Source organism: Myotis myotis, unplaced genomic scaffold (assembly GCF_014108235.1).
Source record: "Myotis myotis isolate mMyoMyo1 unplaced genomic scaffold, mMyoMyo1.p scaffold_m19_p_16, whole genome shotgun sequence".
NCBI lineage: Eukaryota > Metazoa > Chordata > Mammalia > Chiroptera > Vespertilionidae > Myotis > Myotis myotis.
The window spans coordinates 46,190,793-46,210,913 of NW_023416320.1; the positions used below are offsets into that span (position 1 = coordinate 46,190,793).

At 40.7% G+C, this 20,121-nt stretch overlaps 1 protein-coding gene across 1 annotated transcript in view; it reads left to right on the forward strand.

The window, feature by feature from the left end:
* PRKDC (protein kinase, DNA-activated, catalytic subunit) overlaps window positions 1-20,121 on the forward strand; it is a 217,092-nt gene that overhangs the window by 185,057 nt on the left and 11,914 nt on the right. Inside the window, exons 71-76 of the mRNA XM_036338724.1 lie at window positions 2,879-3,069; window positions 13,250-13,427; window positions 13,981-14,141; window positions 16,536-16,747; window positions 18,248-18,335; window positions 18,434-18,577. Coding sequence (XP_036194617.1) covers window positions 2,879-3,069; window positions 13,250-13,427; window positions 13,981-14,141; window positions 16,536-16,747; window positions 18,248-18,335; window positions 18,434-18,577 — 974 coding nt within the window. The remainder of the gene's footprint in view (window positions 1-2,878; window positions 3,070-13,249; window positions 13,428-13,980; window positions 14,142-16,535; window positions 16,748-18,247; window positions 18,336-18,433; window positions 18,578-20,121) is intronic.

The following is a 20,121-nucleotide window of genomic DNA, read 5'->3' on the forward strand; positions in this document are numbered from 1 at the left end:
CATTTTTACTTACCCCTTTCACGTTTGTTTTTGTCATCATTTTTTTACTTCTTTTATGCGTGTGTTTGTGTGTATCCCTTAATTTACAGTTGTATTTACTCATGATCTTCCTACTTTTGCCTTTTAACCTTTATACTAGCTTTAGTGTTCATTGATTCACTGATTTTATTATGTTTGCTTTTGTCAGGATTTTTACTTTGCAATATTTTCTTATTCACATTTTCTTCTTAAAAAGGTCCCTTTACAGTTTATTGTAATACTGTTTTGATGGTAAGGAGCTCTTTCAGCTTTTTTTTTTTTAAACGGGAAGAATCAGACCTTTAAACGTGCCAGTCTCTAGTCTCTGTTGCTTTATCAGCAACAGGTAACAGTATCAATTAAAAAACTCTGGGTTCCCCACCCGGTTTGGCTCAGTAGAAAGAGAGTTGGCCTGTGAAGGGTCCTGGATTCGATTCTGGTCAAGGGCACATGCCTGGGTTGTGGGCTCGATCCCCAGTGTGGGTCATGCAGGAGGCAGCCAATAGACGATTCTCTCTCATCATTGATGTTTCCATCTCTCCCTCTCCCTTCCTCTCTGAAATCAATAAAAATATATTTAAAAATAGAGAAAGGAAAAAACACACACAAAAAAACTATGGGTTATTCGTGGCTATGCAAAAAATCCATTTCTTATTCTTTGTAACAGATAGAATTAGGTGCTGTGACAAAATGCATAATGATGATACTTGAATAAAAGTATTTTATTTGCTTAGCCTCTGTGTACTTAGATATGGTCACTGCTAACAAAGAACATTTTTCATTAATATTAGTTCAAGACTACCTAACCAGTGTTTGAAGTTAGTTTCTTTTTTTTTTTAATTAAATCTTTATTGTTCAGATTATTACATTTGTTCCTCTTTTTTCCCCCCATAACTCCCCTCCTCCCAGTTCCCGCCCCACCCTCTGCCCTCACTCCCCACCCACTGTCCTCATCCATAGGTGCACGATTTTTGTCCAGTCTCTTCCCGCATCTCCCACACCCCTTTCCCCCCCAAGAATAGTCAGTCCATTCCCTTTCTATGTCCCTGATTCTATTATAATCACCAGTTTATTCTGTTCATCAGATTATGTATTCACTTGATTCTTAGATTCACTTGTTGATAGATGCATATTTGTTGTTCATAATTTGTATCTTTACCTTTTTCTTCTTCTTCCTCTTCTTAAAGGATACCTTTCAGCATTTCATAAAATGCTGGTTTGGTGGTGATGAACTCCTTTAGCTTTTCCTTATCTGTGAAGCTCTTTATCTGACCTTCAATTCTGAATGATAGCTTTGCTGGATAAAGTAATCTTGGTTGTAGGTTCTTGGTAGTCATCACTTTGAATATTTCTTGCCACTCCCTTCTGGCCTGCAAAGTTTCTGTTGAGAAATCAGCTGACAGTCATATGGGTATTCCCTTGTAGGTAACTGAGTTTCTTTCTCTTGCTGCTTTTAAGATTCTCTCTTTGTCTTTTGCTCTTGGCATTTTAATTATGATGTGTCTTGGTGTGGTCCTCTTTGGATTCCTTTTGTTTGGGGTTCTCTGCGCTTCTTGGACCTGTAAGTCTATTTCTTCCACCAGGTGGGGGAAGTTTTCTGTCATTATTTCTTCAAATAGGTTTTCAATATCTTGGTCTCTCTCATCTTCTGGCACCCCTATAATTCTGATGTTGGTACGCTTGAAGCTGTCCCAGAGGCTCCTTACACTATCTTCGTATTTTCGGATTCTTTTTTCATTTTGCTTTTCCGGTTGGGTGTTTTTTGCTTCTTCGTATTTCAAATCTTTGACTTGATTCTTGCGCTCCTCTGGTCTGCTGTTGGGAGTCTGTATAATATTCTTTATTTCAGTCAGTGTATGCTTAATTTCTAGTTGGTTCTTTATCACAACATCGAGGGTCTCATTAGATTTCTTGAGGATCTCACTACATTTATCGGCAGTTTCTAGAAAATTATTGAAAGACCTTAAAAGTGTGGTTTTGAGCTCTATATCTTCCATTTCTGACATCTGTGTCCTGTTTCTTTATCTCTGCATTTTTTTATGTTTTCTTGGTGCACCCCCTAGTGGTCTTTGTGCGCAGTCTTGTTGTAGTTAAGCCTTGGCCTGGCTGTGAGAATCAGCTGTGTCTGCAGTGAGAGAACTTCTGTCCTCTAGGGAGGTGCTAATCTAGCCTTTGCCTGAGGCTATCCGGCAAATGCCTCTGTGCAGGGCTTGGGCGGGGCGGGTCCCAGGGGATCAACAGGACTAGCAGAGCGAGCAGTTATGGCTGCTCTCAGTCCCGTCCCCAGGGGCTCTGCCTCTCAGAGTCCCAGCAACCTCTGCAAACCTCGGAGAGCCTTCGAGTTCCGACCGAAGCCAGACAGTCCCGCTTCTCCCGTTTGAGTCTGGGTCCCTAGAGACTTGCCCGGATCTGGAGCTCAGAGTCTGAGACTCCCTCCGGATTGAAACAGACAACCGCGCCCTCAGCCGCCAACCCACTCCGAGTGCACCTCCGCACCTCAGTATTTGACTTCAGCACTGCGCCTCCTCTGAGTCTCGGTATGCTATTCTCTTTCCTCCTAGTTGTAGAACTTCCACTCAGCCAGCCTTCCTGTGGTTCTGGATGATGTCCGTTCCGTCTTTTAGTTGTATTTTTGAAGTGGTTGTTCGAGGCAGCAAACTCCGGCGTTAACCTATGCCACCATCTTGGTTTCTCCCCGAAGTTAGTTTCTTATAACATCAAGATTTATTTTAGTTAATTTCTTAGTAGAAAACAACTTTTATATACTATAAAATTTTTTTTTTTTTACCTTATGGTATTCATTTACTTCTGAAAGAAATCCTGTATGAGTTTGTATGTGTGTGTGTGTTTAATCCAATAGGTGAGAACACATCAAGCTACTTAAGCAAAAATATTTTGGCTTTCCGTGACCATAATGTTCTCTTGGGTACAACTTACCGGATCATAGCTAATGCTCTCAGCAGTGAGCCAAGCTGCCTTGCTGAAATTGAGAAAAGCAAGGCTAGAAGAATCTTGGAACTTTCTGGATCCACTTCAGAGAATGTAGAAAAGGTAATGGTTATTACGAGAATGAACTTTTTGTGTTTGCATGTTGTATGTCTTTAATGTGCGACCTTTTGGCTGCATGAAAGAAATAATGGGAAGAGGGCAGAGTCAAGATGGTGGAGTAGGTCAACTGAACTTGCCACCTCCTGAGATCACATCATAATTACAACTCAGTGATAGAATGAACCTCCTGAACCTTTGCTGAGCAGAATGCCTATAACTAAAGATATAAGGAAAAAGCCGCATCAAGACAGGTAGCGGAGGTCAAGATGCAGACCAGGTAGGTCTTCCATCCACAGTGTGGCAATTAAGAAATGAGAGGAATGGATTGGCTTTGGAGGCCCCTGTGAGGAGCAAGGGGGTCTCAGCCCCACACCAGCCTCCCTAGCCCAGGGCACCTGTGCTGGACAGAGCAGTCCCCGTACATCTGGCTTTGACCACCAACAGAGGTGATGTTGAGAGGCAAATGGCTCTGTGAGACTGAAATGCCGCTGCTAAAGGGCCCATGCAGAAATTCACTGGCTCTAAGCCTGAGATACATGGAGAGGAACTATTGAATAACTTCAGAGAGAGGGCTGCAGGGTTAGGGAGCAGGGTAACCCTCTCAGGAAGGGAAACACTAGTAGGCATGCCATTTCCTTCATTGAACTCTTTTCCCCACCCAACTGGGCCAGCACAGGTGGGCACTACATCTGTGCTCTCCATGAACCTGGCTAACATTTGCCCTACCCCAGTATTTCCCTGATAACCCAAGCCCTTGATCACTGGGCCCTCCCTAGCCTCTTTCGTCTGCCTGTCTCCATGAGCAGCCTGCCTAGCTTATATTGCAAACTCCAAAAATCCACAAACCTCAAAAGAGTGTTGTCTAGCCTTGGCTCATGCATCAGACTCTCAGAAGTCCACAACTTCACACAAGCGTAGCCAGCATCAATGTGCATTGTAGCTCCTGCCAGGTGGCCCCAACACAATAGCCACCGGCTTTAGTTTACATTGTATTTCCCACTAGGTGGCCCCAAACTTTGAGTAAGTGTTGGCCAATCTTAGATCCAACTGAGCAGCCACAAGCCCAGCACAAGCAATAGCTGGCTTGGCTCTTTTCATGCACTTCCAAGCCCAGCACAAGCAGCTACCAACTGCAGATCAATTTGTAGCTCCTACCAAGTGACCACAAACCAGGCACAAGCTGTGCTGACCCTAACCCATACCAAAGCCCCTTTCAAGAGGATCCAGACACAACACACCCATTGGACAGTCTCAGCTGGCACCGGAGCCCCATAAAGCAACTCCCACTTTGTGGAGTCAGCCCCTGCTCAAGAGCTCATCCACTGAAGTCACAGATGGCTCTCACAGCCAGTCTCCCTGAGTGCCAGCCCCTCCCACTGGCATTCCAGCAGCAATTGAGGCCCAACTACATCAGGAGGGCACATATAACCCCCACACAGACACCACTAGCACCTGGCTCAGGAGACAAGGAAGACTGCCACTGGATCCACAGGACACCTCCTACGTAAGGCCAATCTTTCAAGAATAAGAGATGGAACAGATATATCTAATATATGGAAACAAACACAAAGAATCAGCAAAAATGAGGAGATAAAGGAACAGGTCCCAAACTGTAAAACAGAACAAAACTTCAGGAAAAAAAATATAAATGAAACAGAGACAATCTACTAGGTAAAGAATTCAAAGCACTGGTTATAATGTGCTCAGTGAACATGGGAGAAGAACAGAAGAACTCAAGGAGAACTTAAAGAGATGGAAAATATAATAAAGAACCAGTCAGCGTTTAAGGCTACAATAACTGAGTAAAGAACATGCAGATTAAATGAAGCAGAGAATCGAATCAGTGATTTGGAAGACAAGGTAGCAGAAAACACCAAATCAGAACAGCTTAAAAGAAAAAATAATTTAAATAATGAGGATAGTTTAAGGGACTTGTGGGGACAATATTAATGGCACCAACATTTACATTTTGGCGGTCCCAGACAAAGAAGAGAGAAAGACAGAGATTCAAATTCTATCTGAAGAAATAATGACTGAAAAATTTCCTAAACTCTTGAAGGAAATACACTTCCAGGTACAAGAAGTGTTGAGAGTCCCAAATAAGATGAACCCAAAGAGCCCTAGCCCTGGCTGGTGTTTCTCAATGGTTAGAGCGTTCACCCACGTACTGAAGGGTTGCAGGTTCAATTCTTGCTCAAGAGTACATGCCTGGGTTGTGCTTCGCTCCCTTTCCCCAGTTAGTGAGCGAGCAGGACACAGCCAATTGATGTGTCTCTCTCACATTGATGTGTTACTCTCTGTCTCTCTGTCCCTTCCCCACACCTCCCTCCCTCTCTTCCACTCTCTCTGAAAAAGCAATGGAAAACATATCCTTGGTGAGGGGGAAGAAAAATGAACCCAAAGAGACCTACAACTAAAATGCCTAAGATTAAAGACAAAGAGAATACTAAAAGTATCACGCGAAAATCATCAACTTACATGCAAGGGATTTCTTGTAAGACCATCAGATGATTTTTCAACAGAAGCTTTGCAGGCCCGAAGGTCAATTACATGTTCTATTAAAAGTGATAAAAGATAAAACTTATAACCAAGATTATTCTATCCAGCAAGGTTATCTTTTAGAATTGTAGGAAAGATATTTTCCCAGGCAAACAAAAGATTAAGGAATCAATCACTACTAAATTAGTAGTACATGAAATCTTGATGGGACTTCTTTAAGTAGAAAAATAGAAAAAATTAAAATGTAGAACAGAAAAAAATCTCACAAAGGCAAATAGTAAGAACAGTGAATCAGTAAAGTCAAAAGTATGAATTTATGTGTAAATACAATAGTAAGGAATACACACACACAAAGAGGTAAAATATAATGACAAAAACGTGGGGGAGAAGAGGGAGACAGAAAATCAACAAGAAAACCATGGCATTGAATGACACATTATAGCAGGTGGATCTAATTGATATTTTTAGACATTTCACCCCAAAAAGGCAGAATATACATGGGCACATGGGGCATTTTCCAGATCAGATCACATGCTAAGCCACAAAACAAGACTCAATAAATGTAAGGGGGTGAAATCATATCAAGCATGTTCTGTGATCACAGTGGTATGAAATTAGAAATGAAATTCAAGTAGAAAACTGGGAAACAAAAATAAAACACATGGAAGATAAACAACATGCTATTAATTAATAAATGGGTTAACTATGAGATCAAGGAGGAATCAAGATACGTTGAGACAAATGAAAATGAAAACAGTGACCCAAAGCATGAGAATAATCAAAGCATTTCTAAGAGGGAAATATGTAGCAATACAGGCCTGCCTTAAGAAACAAGAAAACTCGAAAGGAAACCAAGATGGCGGCATAGGTTAACGCCAGAGATCGCTGCCTCAAACAACCACTTCAGAGATATAACTAAAGGACAGAACGGACATCACCCAGAACCACGGGAAGGCTGGCTGAGTGGAAATTCTACAACTAGGAGGAAAGAGAATATCATACCCAGACTCAGAGGAGGCGTAGTGCTGAAGTGAAATACTCAGGTTCGGAGTGTGCGCGCGGAGCGGGCTGGCGGCGGAGGGCGCGGTTGTTGTTTTCAATCGGGAGGGAGTTTCAGACTCTGAGCTCCAGATCCGGGCGAGTCTCTGGGGACCAAGACTCAAACGGGAGAAACGGGACTGTCTGGCTTCGGTCGGAACTCAAAGGCAGCTTTCTCTCCGAGGTTTGCAGCCATTGCTGGGGCTCTGAGAGGCAGAGCCCCTGGGGAAGGAACTGAGAGTCGCCATAACTGCTTGTTCCGCCCTCCCTGTAGATCCCCGGGGACCGCCCCGCCCAAGCCCTGCACAGAACCATTTGCCGGATAGCCTCAGGCAAACGCTAGATTAGCACCGCCCTAGAGATCCAGCACAGAAGCCCTCCCACTACAGACACAGCAGACTCTCATAGCCAGTTAGCCTGGAGGTCAAATCACCCCGGTATTGCCGACATCAATCAAGGCTTAAAGGCAACAAGACTGCGGACAAAGACCACTAGGGGGTGCACCAAGAAAGCATAAAAAATGCGGAGACAAAGAAACAGGACAAAACTGTCAATGGAGGATATTGAGTTCAGAACCACACTTTTAAGGTCTCTTAAGAACTGTCTAGAAGCTGCCGATAAGCTTAGTAAGGCCCTCGAAAAGACTGGTGAGACCGCCGATAAATGTAGTGAGATCCTCAAGAAATCTAATGAGACCCTCGATGTTGTGATAAAGAACCAACTAGAAATTAAGCATACACTGACTGAAATAAAGAATATTATACAGTCTCCCAACAGCAGACCAGAGGAGAGCAAGAATCAAGTCAAAGATTCGAAATGCGAAGAAGCAAAAAACACCCAACTAGAAAAGCAAAATGAAAAAAGAATCCGAAAATATGAAGATAGGGTAAGGAGCCTCTGGGACAGCTTCAAGCGCACCAACATCAGAATTATAGGGGTGCCGGAGGATGAGAGAGAGCAAGATATTGAAAACCTATTTAAAGAAATAATGACAGAAAACTTCCCCCACCTGGTGAAAGAAATAGACCTACAGGTCCAGGAAGTGCAGAGAACCCCAAACAAAAGGAATCCAAAGAGGACCACACCAAGACACATCATAATTAAAATGCCAAGAGCAAAAGACAAAGAGAGAATCTTAAAAGCAGCAAGAGAAAGAAACCCAGTTACCTACAAGGGAATACCCATACGACTGTCAGCTGATTTCTCAACAGAAACTTTGCAGGCCAGAAGGGAATGGCAAGAAATATTCAAAGTGATGAATACCAAGAACCTACAACCAAGATTACTTTATCCAGCAAAGCTATCATTCAGAACGGAAGGTCAGATAAAGAGCTTCACAGATAAGGAAAAGCTAAAGGAGTTCATCACCACCAAACCAGTATTATATGAAATGCTGAAAGGTATCCTTTAAGAAGAGGAAGAAGAAAAAAAAGGTAAAGATACAAATTATGAACAACAAATATGCATCTATCAACAAGTGAATCTAAGAATCAAGTGAATAAATAATCTGGTGATCATAATAGAATCAGGGACATAGAAAGGGAATGGACTGACTATTCTTGGGGGGGAAAGGGGTGTGGGAGATGCGGGAAGAGACTGGACAAAAATCGTGCACCTATGGAAGAGGACAGTGGGTGGGGAGTGAGGGCGGAGGGTGGGGCGGGAGCTGGGAGGAGGGGAGTTATGGGGGGAAAAAAAAGAGGAACAAATGTAATAATCTGAACAATAAAGATTTAATTAAAAAAAAAAAAAGAAAAGAAACAAGAAAACTCTCAAACAATCTAAAATTAATACCTAAAGGAACTAGAAAAAGAAGAGCAAACAAAGCCCAAAGTGAGTAGAAAGAAGGAAATAATAAAGATCATAGCGGAAATAAATGAGAGAGTCTTAAAAAACAGAAAAGGTCAATGAAAACAAGAGCTGGCTCTTTGAAAAGACAAAATTGACAAATCTTTCATTACTGGCAGACTCACCAAGAAAAAAGAGAGGACCCAAATAAATCAGTAATGAAAGGGGAGAAGTGACAATAAATTATACAAATCGGGAAGAAAGAAAATTTGAACAGAATGATAACTAGTAATGAAATTGAATCAGTTATCATAAAACACCCACTAAATAAAAGTTTTTGACCAGATGGCTTCATAGGTGAATTCTACCAATATTCAAAGTAAAATTAAGGCCTACTCTCTAATTATTCCAAAAAATTAAAGAAGAAAATATTCCCAAACTCATTTACAAATCCAGCAATTACCCTGATACCAAAACTAGAGAGACATTAAAAAATAAAAGGAAAATTACTGATCAATATCCCTGATGAACAGACACGCAAAAATCCTAATCAAATTATTAGCAATCCAAATTTAGCAATATATTAAAAAGATCATGTATTTTGATCAAGTGGGATTTATTCCAGAAGTGCAAGGTTTGTTTAATACCTGCAAATTAAGGTGATGCTCCACATAAACAGAAGGATAACTCTCAGAAAAGCAGGGACAGAGGGAACATACCACAACATAATAAAGGCCATATATGACAAACCCACAGCTCACATCATACTCTATGGTGAAAAGCTGGAAGTTTTTTCCTTAATATCAGGAACAGGAAAAGGATGTCCACTTTCACCACTTTTATTCAACACAGTATTGGAAGTCCTAGCATCAGCAATCAGACAAGAAAAAGTAATGAAATTATTCGAATTGGAAAGGAAGTAAAACTTTCATTATTTTCATAAGACCTGATACTATCTAGAGAGAACCCTAAAGGCTTCACTAAGAAAGCATTAAAACTAATTAATGAAGTCTGTATATACCAGTAACATACTATCAGAGAAATTAAGAAAGTTCCATTTACAATTGCACCAGAAAGAATAAAATACCGAGGGATAAATTTTTAACCAAAGGGTTAAGACTATTACTTGGAAAATGATAGAACATTGAAGAAATACATTGGAGAAGATACAAATAAATGAAAAGATACATACCATGCTCATTGTTTGGAAGAATTAATATCATTTAAATGGCCATAACACTGGAAGGAAAATACAGATTCAATGTAATCTTGATCAAAATACCATGGCATTTTGCACAAAACTAGAAAAATAATCCTAATATATTAATTGAGTCCCAAAAGATTGCCAGAGCAATTGAGAAAAACAAGTATCACAGTACCCGATATCAAACTATACAATAAGATTTTGTTTTGTTTTTTAAAATATATTTTAAAATTAATTTCAGAGAGGAAGGAAGAGGGAGAGATAGAAACATCAATGAGAGAGAATCATTGATCGACTGCCTCCTGCACGCCCCCTACTGGGGGTCGAGTCTGCAACCTGGGCATGTACCCTGACTGGGAATTGAACCATGACCTCCTGGTTCATAGGTCAGCGCTCAACCACTGAGCCACATCAGCTGGACTTCAACAAGGTTATAGTAATCAAAACAACATGATACTGGCATAAAAACAGAGATATATTAATGGAGCAGAATAGAGAGCCCAGAAAATCACACCTATGTGTCCAATTAAGCTATACCAAGGAGACAATAGCCAGTGTGGTATAGATAGTCTCTTCAATAGATGGTGTTGGAAAAGTGGACAGATAAATGCAAAGAAAGAAAGAAAGAAATGAGAACAGTTTTTTACACCATATAAAAAAATAAAATGGACTGTAGACTTAAATTTAAGAATTGAAACCATAAAATTCTTAGGAGAAAACATAGTCAATAATCTATTTTATATTGGTCTTAGCAATATTTTTTTGGATATATGTCTCCTATGGCAAATACATCAAAAGCGAAAATAAACAAATGGGACTACAATGGACTAAAAAGCTTTTACACTGCAAAGGAAAACATTAACAAAACAGAAAGACCATCTACTGAGTGGTAGAAGGTAGTTGCCAATGATACATCTGATAGGTTAATATCCAAACTTTTTTTTTTAAATATATTTTATTGATTTTTTACAGAGAGGAAGGGAGAGAGATAGAGAGTTAGAAACATCGATGAGAGAGAAACATCGATCAGCTGCCTCCTGCACATCTCCTACTGGGGATATGCCCGCAACCCAGGTACATGCCCTTGACCGGAATCGAACCTGGGACCTTTCAGTCCGCAGGCCGACGCTCTATCCACTGAGCCAAACCGGTTTCGGCAATATCCAAACTTTATAAAGAACACATACAACTCAACGCCAAAAAAAATCTAATTAAAAAATGGGCAGAGGACCTGAATAAGCACTTCTCCAAAGATAGCCAATAGACTTAATGAAAAGATGCCCATCATTAGTCATCAGGGAAATGCAAATTAAAACCACAATAAGATTTTGTGTGGTTTTTTTAAAATATATTTTTAAATTAATTTCAGAGAGGAAGGAAGAGGGAGAGATAGAAACATCAATGATGAGAGAGAATCATTGATTGGCTGCCTCCTGCACGCCCCACACTGGGGACCGAACCTGCAACCCAGGCATGTTCTTTGACTGGGAATTGAATCGTGATTTCCTGGTTCATAGATCGATGCTCAACCACTGAGCCACACTGGTTGGGCTTAAATTCTTAATCTTTAAGATTTTGTGATATACTTCCAGTAACTTCAGTCAATGGGAATTCTCAATAGTTGTCCCTTTTGTTGATTCCAAGGGGGACTCTGATTGTCAGTGGGTTATCTATCTATTAAGTGAAGCACCAAATAAAAAAGAGATACTACAGCTTTGGGGCAAAATATAGAGCTCTGAAATTTCTTTATTCTACTTTGTTCCATTTTATTGCTTTTCAACTACTTAAAATGAAGATTTATTAGACAGTTTTAAAAAACAGTATGTTATTTGAATAATCATATACCAGTTTTCAAAAGAATGAATTATGGAAATTCACTCCCAATCTTTAGGAATTAGGTTAAATGCTTTTTGATAAGCTGAGATGAGAGAGCCATTATTTCAGGATCCTAGGTAGGGTTAGTTTTAACCTGGACCTTAAAAACTAAAAAGGAATAAGTAGATAAAATCTATAATAATAAAAGTGTAATATGCTAATTAGATTGTACGTCCTTCTGGACGAAGCCGGGGTTGCTAGGGAAGCCCGGGTCCCAGGTGCCAGAGGGAAGCCGATGCCGGCAGCTGGAGGAAGGAAGGCCTACTCTTGCACAAATATCGTGCATTGGGCCTCTAGTAAATAAATAATGAGCATTACTTTGCTTTTTTATAATATATTTGACAGTTATGCCCAGCCAAATTTATCATGTGGAAAATGGATATGTTCCATGTTTTTCCTGTTTATTTAAATGATTCACTTTTTCAACATTAAAAATAGGAAATTTGTGTTGAAATGATGTGGATGGTTCTTGCATGACTTTTGTTAATGGAGTTTTCACCATCTGTCCCCACTCAGGTTTCCCACTATTTTGTGGGACAAACCAGCCCTTTTCACTTTTTTATTTAGTGCCTGCTTTTAAAAATCATTTTGTATTTTCATAGTTACCAGCCTCTCTTCATCTCACCAGGAGCCACCTCATTTTAGTTGTGTAGCCTTGCCTTCTTCTTTCACAATGTTACCAACATCTGTGCAGGACACTGGCCACAGGGAGCCAGCTTCCAACTCTTCAAATTCCTGACGGGCTGTGTGATCCACGTGGACTTTTGGTGCCCACTCTGTGTGACTGGGGGACTATCTGGCCCACACGTGGCTTATTCTTTTTTTTTGGTTGTATTTTATATGCTCAGGATCTTACTGGAATTGCTTACTCTTTCACAATCAGGGCAGACTTTCCCTTTTCCATTTAGCCAGCTTTCTCTATTTATTATTTTATTAGAGGCCTGGTGCATGAATTCGTGCACGGGTGGAGTCCCTTGGCCTGGCCGGCAATTGGGGTCGATCGGGGCCGGCTAGCCAGCGGGAAGGACCACAGGAGGTTGGCTGGCCAGGGGGAGGGATTGTGGGAGGTTGGCCAGCAAGGGGGAGGGACTGCAGGAGGTTGGCCAGCTGCGGGAGGTTGGCTATGGGAGCGCACTGACCGCCAGGGAACAGCTCCTGCAGTGAGCACCTGCCCCCTGGTAGTCAGTGCGCATTGTGGCTACCAGCCAGTCGTCCAGTCATAATGGTCGCATAGGTTTTTATATATATACTAGAGGCCTGGTGCACAAATTCGTGCACCAGTGGGGTCCCCCAGCCTGGCCTGCGGGATCAGGCCGAAACCAGCTCTCCGACATCCCCCGAGGGGTCCTGGATTGCGAGAGGGCAAAGGCCAGACCGAGGGACCCCACCAGTGCATGATTGGGGTTGGGGAGGGACGCTGGAGGTTGGCCAGCTGGGGAGGGACCACAGGAGGATTCCAGGGCGTGTCCGGCCCCTCTCGCTCAGTCCCGATCAGCAGGACCCCAGCAGCAAACTAACCTACCAGTTGGAGCATCTGCCCCCTGGTGGTTAGTGCACGTCATAGTGAGCAGTTGAGCCACCTTAGCATATCAGCATATTACGCTTTGATTGGTTGAACAGACAACCGGACGACACTTAGCATATTAGGCTTTTATTATATAGGATTGATGACTAATGAATTACAAGTATTCTACCTTTATCATCACAAGTAGAAAGTAGAGTTTGTCCACAAAACTTGAGTCCCGCTGGCAGGTTTTCTGAGACCTTTGTGAATTCTAGGTGGTCACAGCGCTGCACCAGAGAGCGTTTCATCACCTTTCCGAGGCCACGAGGACAGCTGAGGAGGAAGCCCCTTCCGGCCAGTGCCCGCAGCCCACAGCTGGGGTGGTAGATGCTTATATGGCGCTGGTGGATTTCTGTGACCAACGGCTTCGGGAGGAGGAGGAGACTGCATCAGGTGACTCGCAAAAGAAAAAATTGTATCACATTAGGTTACTGTAAAGTCTAAGGACTTTGTACGTACTTTTGGTTTCCTATTTGTGTTTGCTTTAAATGAGAAAAGTCTTGCCTTTTTAAGAAGGAATGACATCTCTAGGCAACATGACCTGCTTATCTTCTACCTGGAGTCAAGCTGTCTTCCAGCTTTCCATTTACTTAACTTCCACTTTCATGTTTTGCTTGTTTGGTATGATTGGCCTTATGTGTCCTGACTCTTGTTCCTGGAATTAATTCAGGAACCGGTGGCTGCCCTTGATATTCCCAGCCCAGGAAGCAAACCGTGCTTCATGCAGAATGGGTAATGTCATAGAACATTCAGTTTCGAGATAGAAACTTGTATCTGTAGTCCAAAATTGCTTCTGGTGTTTGAAAGAAGTTGTTAGGGAGGAAAAATGACATACTACAAAATATAAGCCAAAAGGGAAACTAGAATTACATGTTACATTTATAATTTATGTGTAAGTGGATATATTAGTATTGACCATGGCTGTTTTTATCCCTGTCCATGTTAGTTACCGAGTCCGTAGAACTGCAGACGTATCCTGCCCTTGTGGTGGACAAAATGTTGAAAGCTTTAAAATTACACTCCAGTGAAGCCAGGCTGAAGTTCCCCAGGCTGCTGCAGATCATAGAGCAGTACCCAGAGGAGACCCTGAGCCTAATGACAAAAGAGGTGAGTGTCTGTATCTGTGGAACTTAAAGACATATTCCTATTTCTATCCAAGCACATTAATGTGTATAATGCATATATTTTAGTTTTTCCTAACAAGCATATAATTTTACTACATTTCAAGAACATGTGTAATTTAAAACTGTATAAAGGAGTGTTCACATTTACCCATTTTCCTCAGTGGATGTTGATAACTCTGTCTGAACAAGGACCCCAAGGAACAGAGGAGGAGGTATATCTGGGACAGAGATGGGAATTTTCTGTAGTACAGTTTACTGTCCATAAAGACAAAGCTGTGGTCTTAGCACCGGTTGATGCCTGTGCTGAGTGGGCATTACTTAGTCCAGGGAGAAAGGAGTACATTTCAGCTGGCATCCCACCCCCAGTGCCTGTCGTGCCTGCAGCAGCACCGTGTGCGGAGGGACCCTGGGGCATCCGAACTCACCGTGTGCAGCTCGCGTGTGTGGGCGCACAGAAGCAGCCTGCAGTCCCACACATGTTCTGTTCACCAGCTTGTATGTCCCCTGCAGTCCTCGCCCTACACTGGGCTTCGTCATCCTGCTGCCTTCCTGTCTGTTAGGCACGTGTGTAAAAGGAGGGCCCCTTAGTGACTTTTATAGATGTTTAACTGAAAATAGGGAACCTTTGAGTTGATAACATAATAATAGTTCAAAAACAATGATACAATACTCTGCTAGCGGTCTGAGCAAGTTGTTTAACAATGCTGGTCTCTGAGCTGAGACACAGGGCCTGCCAGCGCTTTCCCACTCCTCCGACCCTGGCCCTGTGGACTGGGAGCGGTGGGGTTGTGTCCGTAGGTCTGAAACAGCAGATTAACTTTAGAAATGCACTATAGGTGTGCTTTTCCTAAAGACAAGGGAAGAAATAAGTTATAATTTCATTTTTAAATTATTTTATTTATATATTTAATAAAGATAGCATTTTCGCTTTTTGAGAAAATAAGTAAGGTAGTAAGTCAATGTTATGACACTGGGGGAAACACTTGAGATGGGGCAGCTCACCTCTACTGTGTGCTCCCTGTGGCTGTGTATTCTGATAGATTTTATGCTCACACACCCTGCTCTCCCCTCATTTATGGGTAAAGGTAGGAAGCTTGCCCACAGTCACTCCTCATGCCAATCTGCCAAGTATGTCAGATTTTATCTTAAAATTAACACCTTAAAAAGTATTTTAATTTTGAATAAATTTTGAAAATGGTCTTGGTGTAAAGAAACAAAAACCAGAAGCCATAAAGAAAAATAATTTGATACTTCTACGCAGGAAAAGAAAATATTACATATACAAAGTTTAAAAAACTGGGAGAAAAATATTTTCAGTGCATATTAGAGACAGGGTTGAGGTCTACACTCTACACAACAAATAGACCAGTCGGGAATGGTTAACGGGAATGCACACGTGATTATTGTAGGCAGCACACATAAACAGGCTGTTTACTTAAAAGCTTTGTGTCTGAAGTGTCATTCCTTTCGCTTCTTCAGTTGATTGTAAGTGGAGATACAACTAGTAATGGTGTAATGCTTTTGCAAGAATATGTTATAAAGCATGGTATCTTAGTAGACATTCCCTATCAAAAAGGGGATGTCTTTTTTGTTGTTAGGAGCTGATTTGCCTCATTAATAATGAAACATGAAAATTAAAATTAGATTTTCCCTTCTCAGATTGATAATGAATTTTTAAAAAATTGGTTGTGTCCAAAGTTTTTTTCAGAGCAGTTTACATTCAGTAATATTTTATGTTAGTTCCAGGCATACAGCGTAGTGGTTAGACAATCATATACTTTACAAAGAGTTCCCCCTGATATTTTCAGCCTCCACCTGGGCCATAGTGATCAAAACAGCATGGTACTGGCAGAATTCACTTTCAGAAGTGCAGATTGGAAAAGTCTTTTTGGAGAGAGATCTAGCAATGTTTTTTACAGTTGTTAATGTTCACACAGTAATTTTACTTGTAGGAATTTATCCTATTGGTATATAGGACACATACAATAGGGATGTCCACTGTAGCATTATCTGTAATAGAAAAAATTAGAAAATACCCTAAAAATTCATTTTAGGGCAGTAGTTAAATGAAATGGAATACTATGTTGCCGTTAAAAGGAATGAGGTAAATTTGTCTAAGAAAAACCAGCAACAGTATGATTCCAGTCTTGTGAGGAGAGGATATGTGTGTACATACCTAGAACATGTCTGGAAGAATTGCATGGTTCACAGTGGAACAGGAATTGAGAGAGCTGAGGGAGAGAAGACTGTATTTTATATTGGTCTGTTTTGATACTTCTGATTATAAATATATGTACTTTTTATATTGGACACATTGCTTTTATAACGAAATGTTTAGTTTTTATTCATCATTAAGTTGCAGCTCTCTGTGTTTTAGATTTCTTCCATTCCTTGCTGGCAGTTCATTGGCTGGATCAGCCACATGCTGGCCTTACTGGACAAGGAGGAGGCCGTGGCCGTCCAGCACACGGTGGAAGCGATCGCTGACAACTACCCCCAGGCCATCGTCTACCCGTTCATAATAAGCAGTGAAAGCTATTCCTTCAGAGATACTTCTGCTGGTCGTAAGAATAAGGAGTTTGTGGCAAGGTGACATTGCAGAGAACTTGGGCTGATTTCTGCTGTAGTTAAATATTACAGTTTATAAACAATGTGTATGGTAAAAGCAAACACATGGAAGCTTACATTTGTCTTCAAATTCATTAGAGCTTTCACTGAAGACTAGAACATCTTAGGTATCTCTGTTAAATGTATCTACCCTGGGTATGCTGTTCGTTAGAATATCTTTTTAAAAATACATTTCCTTTTAGAGTACGATTCATGGAACATTCTACCCTTATGCTAATAGCAATCTGTTGGTTGAAACAGGCTAGATGAAATGCTTTTTGAAATTAGTTCTTGAAATTCTTCTTTAATTGAAAATATCCAGGAAGCCCCGCTTCTTAATTAGGACTCAGTAGGTGTCTGAAGTGTCATTCCTTTCGCTTCTTCAGTTGATTGTAAGTGGAGATACAACTAGAAATGGTGTAATGCTTTTGCAAGAATATGTTATAAAGCATGGTATCTTAGTAGACATTCCCTATCAAAAAGGGGATGTCTTTTTTGTTGTTAGGAGCTGATCTGCTATATTATTTAGTGTTTGTTTCTGAGAAGACAATAGAGTTAGGCATAGCTTTTATCACGGTTTGTCAATGGGTTGGCTCGGCACACGCCACCTGCCCTGCTGGTGCCCCACCCCATGGCCTCTCAGCACAGTCAGCTGCAACATGATTAACTATTCTAAAAGAAAGAAAGGAAAAAGTTTTAAAAATTTGTCGAGAAAGTGGCCTTTTCTTTCATAACATAACCTCAGAATTGTATGTATCAAATTGTATACATCAAAATGTTGACATTATTTGAGAGAAAATTTAATTTTACTTTATCTAAGAATCTCACCTCTTTATAGAATGCAGGGGTCCTCCTTTATTCACGAGGGATATGTTCCAAGACCCTCAGTGGATGCCTGAAATTGCAATTATGCCAAACCCTGTGTATGCTTTGTTTTGTCCTATAGACACATACCTATAATAAAGTTTAATTTATAAATTAGGTGCAGTAAGTGATTGACAACAATAATAATGAAACAACAATTATAATAACACACTGTAACAAATGTTATGTGAATGTGGTCTCTCACAAATATGTTATTGTACTGTATTCACCTTTCTGGTGATAATGTGAGATGATACAGTGCCTCAGTGATGAGATGAAATGGGGTGAATATCCTGGACAAAGAGATGATTCATGTTCCAGGTGGGACAGCACCAGATTTCATCACCACCAGAATGCCATGCAATGTAAAATGTATGATTTGTTTGTTTCTGCATTTTCCCACTTAATATTTTTGGACCACTGTTAACCCCCAGTAACTGATACCACAGAAATTGTGGATAAGAGGGGACTTTGTTCTTTACCTAATATTAGATAGAATATGTAAATTGCTTCTTCTTTGGTTATATAAAGTTTTATATATAAGTAAAAATAAGTATAAATTACAGGCCTTGATCTATGGAAGATGTTTGATTACCTAAACTTGGTAATTTTTTATAGGATTAAAATTAAGTTGGATCAAGGAGGAGTGGTTCAAGATTTTATTAATGCCCTAGAACAACTCTCTAATCCAGAAATGATCTTTAAGGTAATATTACATCTTCTAACACATAAAACATAGAACTTAGATAAAATCTACTTACAATCTAGTTTGATTTTTCTTTCTTTTTTTTCCCCCCTGCACAGGACTGGACTGAGGATATCAAAGTTGAATTAACAAAAAACCCCGTAAATAAAAAAACCATTGAAAAGATGTATGAAAGAATGTATGCAGCCTTGGGAGACTCAAAGGCTCCAGGCGTTGGCGCTTTTAGAAGGAAGTTTATTCAGGTATGGGTAATGGCAGCCTGCCTGTATGATAGAATCATTGTGAAGATCAATACTTATGGTTGCTGGTTTGTTAGCAATTCTGGTTTTAAAATGTCTGTTGAATTTGTAAACTGTCTTAGATCTGATGCTTTCTCTGAAATATTAATGGCGTATTTCTAGGTCATAAAGAACAAAGGGGGTCAATAGGTAAAATCTTGGGGGTTTTATTACATTGTGTTCTTCATGCTCAGATTCTTAGATATGAAGGTTACATGTATTTAATCTTTTTAATTCTCAGAATGGTTTGAATATTGGATCAATAAATATTTGTATTTTATATAGGTTAACTATTGGTGAGCACTTATCTCTGTTCAAGGCACTCTACTGGGTGCTATAGGAGATAGAAAGAGAAGATTGACCCAGTTTCTGAATTCAAAGGAATTGTTGGTAGATACTGTATGTAAAGAACTGTAGCCTGAGGACAAATGTGATACATGAGACCTATTTTCAAAGTTGTTTTCGAGTTGAAAGAAAGAGAATCTTCTCACCTCAGTTTGGAGTGAATCAGCAAAATCCTCTTAGAACAAGTGGAGATCAGAGAGCCTTGCTGTGTCCAGATTCCACACCACATGCCTTGTGCTTGCTGCTCCCTCTACATGAGTTTCTCTGCTGGCCCCGTCCAGCTGGATAGCTCACCCTGGCAGATGTGTCTTTGCAGCATTTCTCCTTCAGAGCCCGTCCCTGAACCTCCTTCTCCTGGCTGTCCCCAGAGTTAGGTGTTCCTTCCTCCCTGCTGCCTGAAGCACCTACACGCACATCTCTTAGCATCGTCCATGTTGCAGCATGTGCCAGCACTTCACTCCTTTTTTATTTTATTTTTAATATATTTTTATGATTTCAGAGAGGAAGGGAAAGGGAGAGAGAGATAGAAACATCAATGATGAGAGAGAATCAATGATTGGCTGCCTCCTGCACACCCCTACTGGGGATCAAGCCCGTAACCCGGGCATGTGCCCTTGACCAGAATCAAACCCGGGCCCCTTCAGTCCACAGGCTGATGCTCTATCCATTGAGCCAAACGAGCTGGGCAATACTTCACTCTGTTTTATTGCTGAATATTATTCCACTTTTTGTCTCGTTTTGTTTATCCTTTCATCAACTGATGGACATTTGGTTTTCTTTCCACTTCTTAGTTCTTATGAATAGTGCTGCTGTGAACATCAGTGTACAGGTTCTTTTGGCAAAATCCTCAGGAATAGGAAACTATATTTATCTTTTTTAAAAAAAAATACATTTTTTTATTGATTTCAGAAAGGAAAGTAGAGGGAGAGAGAGAGACAGAAACATCAATTACAAGAGAGAACCATTGATTGGCTGCCTCTAGCACGCCCCTCTAGTAGGGATTGAGCCCATAACCCAGGTATGTGTCCTTGACCAGAATTGAACCTGGGACCCTTCAGTGCACAGGCTGAGCCAAACCGGCTAGGGCCATATTTATCTTTAATTCTTTAATTTATGCCTCCCAAATTAGACTTGTGGACAGAGATTTTCATCTTATTCATCTT